Raw genomic sequence first — 11,779 nt, forward strand, 5'->3', positions numbered from 1 at the left:
ATATTTTCCTTATTTTCTCTATATCTCAATATTCTGCATAAACAATGAAAAATTAAGTAAAAAAAAGGAAATCCAAATATATTCTAAGAAATATTGCATTATTTATTGCTTAAAGTAGATTAAATAACTCTATTTTTATAGAGTTACCAATTAAGACGGTTTGCTATGTGACATTAGAGTACGACAATATAGTAATATATTTCCACAACAATCATGTATCATTTTCTCATCAAGTGGGCCAACCAGATATTCATAGTTTTCAACTTGTCATCATATACTCTCTTTCTTTCCGCGTAAGGTCTTCCTTTCCGCGAAGGTCACTAATTGACTCTCTTTCCTTCCGCCTAAGTTGACTCTCTTAATTGATATTAAATGAATAACAAGCTCATTTCATGAGAGCACAATTTGGTTAAAACATAAATCATCAATGAAACAAAACAATCAGCGAGCTATCAACTCATTGATAGTGTAAGATGTCGATACAACAAGATTGTGAGGTTCCGGTATAAAACTTGAGTTATTGATGAAAAAATCTTTTAGCAATTGACTACTCGAAAGAAATCGATAAATTATTGAAAAAGTCATCGACGGGAAGCTTATAGGCTCTATTAAGTGTTGGAGCAAATATCATTTATGGAAAATATAGACATTTGCTAATGCATCAATCGAAGATGAAGATTGATAAAAACACCCGATTGCTAAGTAGTTATGTCTACAGTTTCGCAAAGTGTATCTTTTCATGGTGCATGAGAAGATTTCTCCGGCGAGAGGAGGCACGATTAAGATAAAAAGGAGCAACTTCCACCCTTCTTTCCCCGTAAGGTCCCTCATCGAAGTCCTCCTTTCCAACTTTGTCACTGTTGAACTCTCTTTCTTTTCGCGTAAGGTCTGGCGTAAGGTCCGGGTAAATTTCAATCATGGAAGTTCTTTTAGTCTAGGGTCACTAGTCATCATTATTTAACCAGCTTTCCGCCTAAGTTGACCAATACGATTCCTTTCAAGCTTGTCATTTAGTAATTATCAGGTGAAGGCCATCTTCACATGTCATACCGCGTGCCATGTCATATGTGAAAAAATGCTAAATAATCATCCCCACCGACATTCTTTCGGCCATTTAATTTATATAGTACCCACCCTCAATAAATATTTTTTATTACTATTTTAATTTTGTATATAAACAAAAAAAATAAGTATATAAATAAATATAAATAAAAAATGGCGTGAACATTTACTTTTAAATCAATGAGATGTTGATATACCTATTTAATGAAATGCTAATATACCTGTGCTATTCAATTATTCGATTTAACGAATTTGTCCATGTCCATTGTCCACCTAGGTTCGGTTTTTTGCTTTTCTTGTTGCCTTTTTTTTTTTTTCTTTTTTAATCTCATCTGTGTAATTACATTGAAAATATGTTAGATTCCCAATATAACTCATGGAAAATGGCTCGTGAAATTAATGTATGGATATTGGTTGATCAAACATAACCTTTAATTAAGTTATACTTATGTTGTTATAGCTTTCACGACCACAGTTAAACCATTAAACCTTAATTTGTGGTGCGAACGAACATTGGATGCATACCTATGCATTAGTGTCCATTAAGATTCTTCTTGGCGCTTGGTGCACTTGCATGGGAAACCATAGTCCGCAAGCGGTGCCTGTCTCTCTTCAAAGGTTAAATCCTTGTCTATGTGTAAAATGGCAACTTGCAAAATTTCACGATTTCTCACCTCTTGGTCACACATGCTCATCATAAGAGAATGAAGCTGCATTGCTTCTCACCAAAACTGGCATAACTTCATCCGAGCATATGCCAACTAGCCATATTAAGCCCCACGAGATTACCTCTTCTCCCTTCGTGATGGGCTTTGATGCTGCTATCGTTGCTTGACCATCTCTATCCTGAAAGGCAGCAATAGTTAAATCACTTCTGCCGCATATCATTTGCATTCTCCACCCACTCGGGTGTCCATGAAATGGAACCGGTTCGACATAGCATAGAATAGATATAGATGAAGTTATGTTGAAGAAGGCATGACTTCGACAATCTAGAGTTTCGAAAGCATGAGTGAATCTCATAAATGATTATCCAGCCCAGAACATGCAAGTTATGAATAAAAGGCAATGTTGTACGAACTGCAAAAGCGGTTGATCTTCAAGGATTATCAATAGGTGTTGAGATACATATGTGAATTGTATTAGAAAAGTCTCATATCGGAGAATTGGTATGATGTTAAATAATTAATATATTATAGTTGGCCCATAACTCATTGGCTTAAACTTTTGAGCGAATGTGGGTTCAACTAGATATATTAGTGGGTTTGGATTTGGGCTCCCTTTTGGTGATCTCCCTGAGTAAAGGTTTCGAGTTTCTGCTGCGTGAAAAATGCTAGAGATGCAAAGACTATTTTAAAGATTAGTGCCCCAAACTCTGATGGGACGTTTACTCGACATCGTGATAAGCTTACGTTAGGACATAAACAGAGCAAAAACGCGTGTATCGTTGTCAAACTTGGAAAGCCTACTAATTCGTATTCATATTCATATTCTAAGGATGCATTTGTTTCGCGAAAGGAAAGAATTTTCTATAAATACGGTTAGTTTTTTTTTGTTTGGTGATATATGATCGAAATCGTTCTCATTTGCTTCACAGGTAAACTGATCCTATCCCGTCGGCTAAAATGCGGTCAGCAACTATGCGGTGTCGCGTTTTTGCATCGTATGTTGTAGTCGTACGCCATCTCTAGTCCCATATCATGCATGTCAATGATTGGATGCCCGCCCATCAATAAATGGGAAAAAGATCAAATGCTGAAGAGTTAGAACACAAACGTCGTGATCTAGCTCAGGCCTTGTTACATGTACGTATTTGAATCCACGAACCGGTAATGGAATAATTACAACAGCAACTGGGTTTAGTGATGATCAACCCGACGCCGATATGCAAGAATTTTACCCAAATTTGTACACGGGTCCACTAACAGAATCGTCGATCACATAGCTGACGTTTTAATCTAACGATATACAAACGGTAATTATGTCAACGATTCGTCTTTCACATCATCACCAAAATGCAATGAGTTCAAATCGCTAGCAGAAGCTCGGTTAAATAAGATTTACACACAATCTATATTCAGAGCTCCGTTTGTTTTGCAGAAAATAAATAATTTTAAAAAAAATTCCTAAATATAATTACTTGTGTCGCTTGAGATAATTAATCAATAAAAAATACTTTCATTACCGACAACAATTTATCTTGAAAATAAAAGTATTTTTCATTCATTCATTTTTGTAAGCGATATATGCTATCATTAAAAAATATATATTTTCTAAAATCATTTATTTTCCACGAAATAGACGATAATCAGCCTCTGTTTTGCTAAAACTAGAGCAGATACGATTCGATTAAATATACCAATTGGACCAGAGTAAGGCAGTCCGGTCACTAAAACAACTCAAAGACTGGAGTCGGCAAAAGAGTAAATGGCGAATACACCTTGAGCTCTTCGGTGACGATGACTGAGAACAGGGGGCAAAGAGAGCCTTTGCTCACGGCTGGTTTGAAGCAACGATCGATGGCGGTGAGCGACGTCTGGAGAAGGTGAACCGATTACGGATTCTCCGGAATTCGGTTATGGAGAGGAGGAACTTCCGGTGAGGTCAGTCTCGTGAGGTGCTCTCTTGGTGTATATGGTCTGCCGTTATGAATGGGACTAAGAGAGCTTAATAGGAATCACCCAAGTCAGTCAGATGAGCGAGAAAGCAAGCTAGAGAGAGAGTCGATTCTGTTGCGAACGGACACCTTCGCTTGTGACTATGGGCCTGTGCAAAGTAGCTTAATGCGAATTTAAATTTGGGCTTTATGGGCTGCGTTGATGGGTCTGGGTTGGTGGACTGGGCTGAAGCGAGCGAATTGGACTTGATAGATGGGCTGAGACAAATGGGTTTGGGTCCTTGCATAAATGGCCGAATTGGACTCGCTCCATTTATTTATTTGTTTGTTCTTTCTTCCTATTATTTTTACAATTATTATTATTATTTTATTTTTACAATGACGTATGCTTGGCTTATCAGAAAAATTAGGATTAATACCACGAAAAACCTCAAATCGGTATACTTGTAACAAATTTACCAAAAACTAATTTTTTGATTACCAAAAACTCCAAACTAGTACGCCTATGATAAATTTACCTTTCATTAGTTTCCGTTAAATTTTACCGTCAAAGTGCTAAGTTGGATGACATGTGGCAGTTTATGGGTGTACCAGTTTGGGATTTTGCCTTCGTTTGTCACAAGTGTACCAGTTTGTGATTTTTATCTAATTTAATGGAAACTAATAGAGGATAATTTATTACAAATATACCAGTTTGGGTTTTTTTATGATAAAAAAATTAGTTTGGGGTGAATTTGTCATAGGTGTACCAGTTTGGAATTTTTGGTGGTTGAAAAATTAGTTTAGGGTAAATTTATCATAGGGGTAATAGTTTAGGGTTTTTCATGATATTAACCTAAAAAATTATGGTGTCCACAAGAAGCCACTGTATCAAATGATCTTTCTTCGTTGAGAAAAAAGAAGAAGAAGATTTTACAGAAAAATCAAATGATAATATCTGTACAAATTTTGGAGTACATGACTAGCATGGAGACAGAATAAAAACTTTTAAGAAATTCAACTGTGCCATGTTGGTTCTCTGCATAATATGTTGCACTATGAGAAAGAATCCTATTTCCTACTGCACTCACATAAAAGAAGATCCGAAAAGCAAAACTGATATATATACATTTCACGAGAATCATTGGTTGCGGTTATTGTCCAATCAACCTCCAAATGCAAATTTTTGTTTCAAATGACAATACGACCATTTTCTGTACAATTTATGAGGTGACAAACAACCGAAGCAAATGATTGAAGTGCAGATGAGAGCCTAGATTTGCATAAAGTTACAGGACATTGTACCCTTGTTATTGTTCGCTTTACTAGAATCTGTAAATGGGTTTTAGCTTGAGATGCGAACCATGGATAAAGAAGAATCCACGTGGCAATTTATATTTGATAGTTAAATAGGAGTACTTTTCCATGAACACTCCTAGAAAAAGGTGCGCATGAGCTTGGTTAATAAGCTAACAATGGCATTATCCAAAAAAAGAAAAGCTTAGGTTAGAGAGGTGGTAAACATATGTGATGGGCGATTAACCTAAGAAAGTGACGGTTTGACATAAATAACAGTAAAGATACCACGAAGAAACAAGTATATTTAAGAAAAAGAAGGAAATACCTAGTTCATTTTTCCGATAAATTCTAATACCTACAGAAATTGAAAAGCTTGCCTGACCAAGAGTTCCTTCTCCTCCTAGGCAGCCTCTGACTAGGCCGTCGCCTTCTTCTAGAATTTCCTCCAAACCAAACATGTTTCCAGGAGATGAATGCATTTCCGATGACCACTCCAATCACTAAGCCGCTCCCATAACCCATAAGAACAATTTTCCAATCGAGTTCAATTGGCGATCCCAAGTCTTCTTCTTGGCGGGTTGGAGGTTGTCCTAAGGCATCTCCTGAATCTCGACATTTCCTGGATATGAATTCCCCACACAATCCCGGGTTCCCTTCAAAAGAATCATTCCAAAACGTATCGAACTGCTTCCCTCTCGGCACAGATCCAGTCAGATTGTTGTAAGACATGTTCAGGAAAGAAAGGAACCCGAGTTCTGTAAGATTCTGGGGAATCTGTCCCGAGAGTTTGTTCATAGAAAGGTCCAATGACTCAAGTGCAGTGAGATTCCCTAACGATGATGGGATGTGACCAGTGAAGAAATTGTTGGAAAGGTTCAATCCCTGCAATCCTTTGAGATCACCTATGACACTGGGGATCTCTCCTTTGAAGAAATTGCTGGAGAGGTCGATGATCGTGAAGACTTTTGATATCTTTGGGTAATACAAATTAAGCCCTTTGTAAATCACCGTCATGGAGAAATCATAATTGCCATAGTAGGTGTAAATATGGTATGCTGATGGTTGTAGGTTTTTGTACATGTATGTAAAGTTGCCCATCTTAGATTTCATGGCATTCCAAGACCGAAAGAATTCCATGGGCAACTTACCGTCAAATGCATTATTAGAAAGGTCAAGTATATGCAGCTTAAGGAATGTGGAACTAGATTTAGGCCTCTCTATGACATCGTGGAATTTATTGGATCGCAAAATAAGGACATGAAGCTCCGGTAGAGATCCCAACCATGACGGGAAGGTGTCCATGATATAATTGTTCCCAAAGTTGATGAACTCGAGCATTTTGCAATTGGCTAAGGACCTCGGTAACTTGCCTTGCAACTGGTTGTCACTTAAATCAATCATTGTCAGTTGCGTCACCCTCACCGACACCTCCGGAATGCTTCCGTGGAAATTGTTGCCTTTTAGGTTCAATATCATGAGAGATTCGCTGATATTGCCCAAACAAACCGGAAGCTCACCAGTCAAATCGTTAGAAGACAAGTCTAGCGTGATTGCTGAACTCAAATTGCAGATCCATGGCGGCAATGCTCCCGTCAGCATGTTGTTGGATACTAAATAGTACAATATGGACGGCGGTGCTTCATGGGGTGGTCCTTTCAAGATGTTATGAGATAGGTCCAACGTGTACATATATAAAGGATTGAATGGGTAATATCGATCGAGACCAGTTAAGAAGTTATGAGAGAGATTCAGGTACTGCATGCTATTAAAACTTCCGTTCCACACCCAAAAGGGCACTTCTCCCCTAATGTTGTTATCCGACAGGTCCAACCAATTCATTTGCTCTTGGTTTTGTAAGAATGCTGGAAACTCACTCAAATTGCATGAAGACAATCCTAGGACACTAAGCTGAGGAAGAATAACATTCGCGCTACTCGGGCGGCATGATAGCCTGTTAGATGATAGTTGCAGCACTTGCAATTGTTTGAGCTTGAGAAAGCTGTCTAGCTCAACGGTACCGCTAAAGTTGTTTCTAACAAGGAAGAGCAATTGGAGATTTTGGAGTTGAGAAATTGATGAAGGTATCTCACCATCGAATTTATTGACCGCAAGGTCAAGTGTGACAAGTCCAGTCATGTTCATAAGCCAAGACGGTAGAGAACCCGATAGTTGATTGGTTCGGAGGCACAAATTATTCAGCTGAGTGAGGTTCACGAGCTGAGATGGGATGGTACCGCTCAATTGGTTGCCAACCAAGCTTAAGTCCACAAGCCGAGACAAGTTTCCTATTGAAGGTGGGATCTTGCCATATAAATTGATCATCCCAAGGCCCAAAGTGGCGAGCTTTTTATTCTTAAAAACCCAAGACAAAGAGGAAATGGACTGGGGGGTGAATGGGTTCATTGTGACAGCTAGGTATTCAAGGTTGCTAAGATTAGCAAATGATGCCGGGATAGATGTAGAAAATTTGCAACCAGCTATGTCGAGGTAGCTCAATGAAGGAAGGTTTCCAATTGACATGGGTAGCGAACCTGTCAAATTGCACGTGTTGGAATTAAGATTCAATATCCGCAAGGAGCGAAGATTACCGATTGAAGCGGGTAGCTCCCCGGAAAAGCTCGTGACTGGCAGTCGCAGATGTTCAAGAAGACTACTAGAGTTAAAGTCAGGCAATTGGCCCTTGAGATCTTTGTTGAAACCCACCCCAAGATATCGCAGCTTCGGTAAATGCAAAATGGCAGATGGAAATACACCGTATAGGTTGCACACATCCATGTTCAGCCTTCTTAGGGAAGACAGATTTGCCAGATTGTTGGGCACTTCGGACGACATGTTGACGACACCTAAGAAAAGATCTTCCAGGCTTGTCAGATTTTGAGCTAGGCTTCTCAGGCCCGGCGGTTTCATTTCCAACAAACTTGTATGAGTATATGGATCCTGATTGCAACATAGATCAAGGTACACCAACCTTGTCAGCTTGAAGATTTCTGATGGGATCCAGCCGGAAAAAACGGAAAAAGAGAGATCAAGATGAGTCAATCTGGACAAATCTCCAACTCGGGCCGGTATTTGAGAGTAGTTGAAGTGATTGTTGCTGAGATTGAGCCTTTCAAGGTGAGAAAGCTGAAAGAGGGTACTGTTGTTGTCGATAGAACCATAGAGAAAACTACTTCCCAGGTCGACAACAATTACATGGCCAGTGTTCTTGTCGCACTCGATCCCATCCCAGGAGCAGCAATCCCGACTATTTTTCCAGAATAGAGTCTTGGGATGAGCGAGAGGATCACCAGAAACATTGGCGATTTCGTACCTCTCTTTAAACTGCAGCAGTGCAGACATTTCCTCCTCGAGACACAGAGGATTGACAAAACGAGAAAAATTGTGAGCGCCAATAGGATGAGACCACAAGTACAAGAAAAGCAAGTGCATGGACATATAGAAGAACGACGAGCGAGCCATTTTGTTTCAAACAGAGAACTTTGCTTTGATGAGCAGAGTACGAGAGAGTGAAGCAGATTTTATAGGCGGTGCTTGGTGACTAGGGGTATGAACATGTGTCATCTCATGCTACGATGCGTCAAATCAATGACTTTGCGATCGATGTAACATGCAGAATTTTGTGTTGTGCCGTACCGTGTAGCTACCGGGGAACATAAGGAACAACTTCTGGCCCAAATCGACAATGGGTTGATTGACTGGAAATTCAACCTATAGATTTGTCATTTGCATGGAAGACTTGGATCAACAGTTAGTCCAAAAATTGCATACCCAAGGGGTCGTATAGCGACAGCATGATGGTCCACTTCACAAAAAATCCTTCTTTGCGGGAAGATAACGTAAAGAGCTTGTATGGTTAAGAAATGATTTGAGGTTATTCCATCCATTTTAGACCAAAAGTATTGATTCAAACTTTGTGACAGCAGTAAACAAGTCTATTAAATGTTACGAATCGAGGATTGAAATTGAAGACTTTGGTTGCTCATTTGGGCCCTTCTCGTTCACTCAACGATAACTCTGCATTGGACCTTTCTGTTTGCGACGTTAGTGTTGTTTCCACTTTGAATTTATGATCTGTGAACACTTCCTTTGGTCACTGATGAGGAATGTGACTTATTGTCATGTAATGCGTTTGGAGAAATTATGACTATTAAGAGTTTTGAACAATCTAACTTATTTAGAGTGAGAATGGAGGTAGAATAAAGGCGATTGTCTATGTCCAATTAGACATTTGTATTGTTGCCTAATATTTTCTTGTTGCTTGTTCTCCGTGTATGGCCGAAACAAAAGGAAACTGGAGACAAACTACTTTGTTGATAGCACCAAGATCTAAAACAAATTTAGCGAATAAAATCGAAATATTAATCTTAAAAATACCTCTCTGAACAAGTTTCATCACTGAAAATTGGAAATTAGAAGTCACTATTTTTTCTGGCTAACTATTATTAAGATTTAAAAAAGAAGAAGAATTTAAATACACAAAAGCCGTATACTGCATGGCGCTCTCAAGTGTGAGTTTTATGTATCAATTATTTTTATGTTCACATTATAAAATCTCTTGTCCTAACAAATCTATAATTTTTATGATTATATTGGTAACAAATCTCTAATCGCTATGCAAGAAATAATAGATTTATGTAATTTTATAATCAAATCCTAGCAAATCTCTTGTTCTTATGTATATTTGGTAACAAATCTCCAACCGATGTATAAAGAATAAAAGACCTGATAAACATTAAAACATAATTCTTTAATGTATATAGAGACTCTAGGTAGATGTGCGATCAAAGTTATTGGGTACGTTAAATTCTATCTTGTTCTCAAATCTGTTTTTCTGATTGTGTTCAGAGCAATGCTACCGAGGAAACAGATTTATTAGGCGGTCGCTAGGTGCGTAGGTTTAAGAGATGCCGCATCGTGCACGATGCGGCATGCTACGATGCATCAAAGTCAATGATTTTGTCAATGATAAAACTCACAAAATTGACAAATAGATCTGTATTTGCATGGAAGACTTGGGTCAACAGTTAGTCCAAAAATTTGCAAACCAAGGGGTCATATAGCAACATATGATGGTCCCCTTCACAAAAAGTCCCTCTGTGAGCAGATAAGATGAAGAGCTTGTGTGGTTGATAAGTTGGGTTGAGGTTGTTCCCTCCATTCTAGGCAAATGTGTCCATTCATAAGTTGTGACATCAGCAAACAAGTCCATTAAATGTTACGAATTGGGGTCGAAATCAAAGACTTTGGTTGCTCATTCGGCCCCTGTAGTTCGCCCAATAATTGCTCAAGGTTGGACCACTTTGTTTGCGATACTAGCGTTGTTCTCACTTTGAATGCATGATTTGCGAACGTTTCATTTGGTCACTTATGAGGAATGTAATTTGTGTCGTGTAATGCTTTGGAGAAAGGGATAAATACACAAATATTCCCTCAACTTTGGCCCAATGTGCAATGTTGTGTTTGAATTTTTCATTTGTTTAATGTGATTCCTAAAGTTTTTCTTAATGTGCAACGTCATCATGAACTTATAATTTGTTTGATGTGATTCATGAACTTTTGGTACATATTCATTCTAGTACTTGAACTTTATTAAAATTTTCAATATTGTCGATGAACTTGAATTAATGGAAGGACACTATTAAATATTTTTATATAGTTCAGGGACTAAATTGAACATGTACCAAAAGTTCGGAGACCACAGTGAAAAAATAAGAAGTTTAGGGATGATATTGCATGTTAGGCTAAAGTTTAGGGATAACATTACATATGGAGCCAAAGTTCAGGGACCATTTGTGTCATTTTCCACATGAGATATTGAGACTGTTTAGAGTTTTGAACAATCTCACTTAGTGGGACGGAGAATAGAGGTGGAATTGGCCCTTGTCATTCTGCAGATTGTTGCTCCTGGGATAAATGTTTGTGTAATAAGGCGTTTGTATTGCGCAAATAGCCTAACGTTGTTGCCTAATATTTTCGTATTGCTTGTCTTGTTTATGCCAAAACGAATAGAACCCCAGACAAAAAAAAATATACCGTCGTCGGCACCATCGAGATCTAGAAAACTGAATACAGAAAAGCAAAAGATCGCTTTCTAAATGAGTTTCATCGCTGAGAACTGGCAACGAAGGGACGCTATCTGAACAAGCTAAGATCTGGATGTGAGAGTACGGCAGATATGGATTGATCTTGCAATCTAAATGCAGAATTAGGCTCACTTTACCTTCAACCCAAATGGATGTTTGAGATGTAAGTTATCAAAAACGGCACTAAGTTTTCCCCTCCGTTCTAGACAGAGTATCTATTTCGTAAGTTGTGACAACAGCAAACAAGTCTACGTAATGGGATGAATTGAGCGGAGAAATGAAGACTTTGGTTGCTCATATGGCCCCTCTAGTTTGCCGGTGCGATGGCTCCCATCTCGGACTTCTGTTTGCAACATTATCGCTATCTTTCTCTGGCTACAACTCAATCAATCGTAGAAAAATGCATCTACTTTTCAATTGCTTCTTCGTCCTGTCTCTGTTTCTGTTTCTATCTCCGAAATAAATAGAAAACAGAGAAAACCTCAACTATGTTTTTGGCACCATCAAGATCCTTCATTCTTGTGCAAACAATGCTCATCGGCTCACAAGGGAACAACAAATTTATTACATTCACTCCCAAATTCAATCAAGGGAGTTTGTCCAAACCTCAAGCTCCATTTATTTCACGGAAAAAGAACTTTGATGGAAATTTTTCCAGAGAAACTTATTTTCAAGCATGTTAGTCTGTCTTTGACAAACAATAGGGAAGCCGTTAGCTGATATTTGTTACAGGAAAATT

At 38.4% G+C, this 11,779-nt stretch overlaps 1 protein-coding gene across 1 annotated transcript; it reads right to left on the reverse strand.

Moving 5' to 3' along the window:
• Positions 1 to 5,305: 5,305 nt before the first annotated feature.
• Positions 5,306 to 8,416, reverse strand: LOC130136735 (receptor-like protein 6). The gene has a single exon (XM_056306987.1). The coding sequence runs from the start codon at positions 8,414 to 8,416 to the stop codon at positions 5,306 to 5,308; it is 3,111 nt and encodes a 1,036-aa protein (XP_056162962.1).
• Positions 8,417 to 11,779: the final 3,363 nt, after the last annotated feature.

Source organism: Syzygium oleosum, unplaced genomic scaffold (genome assembly GCF_021117445.2).
Source record: "Syzygium oleosum isolate NSW1041296 unplaced genomic scaffold, Sole_v2.1 Sole_v2.49, whole genome shotgun sequence".
Taxonomy (NCBI): Eukaryota; Viridiplantae; Streptophyta; class Magnoliopsida; order Myrtales; family Myrtaceae; genus Syzygium; species Syzygium oleosum.

Excerpts from the sequence above, each read along its gene's own strand:
- LOC130136735 (XM_056306987.1), bottom strand. The coding sequence starts at position 8,416 with ATGGCTCGCTCGTCGTTCTTCTATATGTCCATGCACTTGCTTTTCTTG.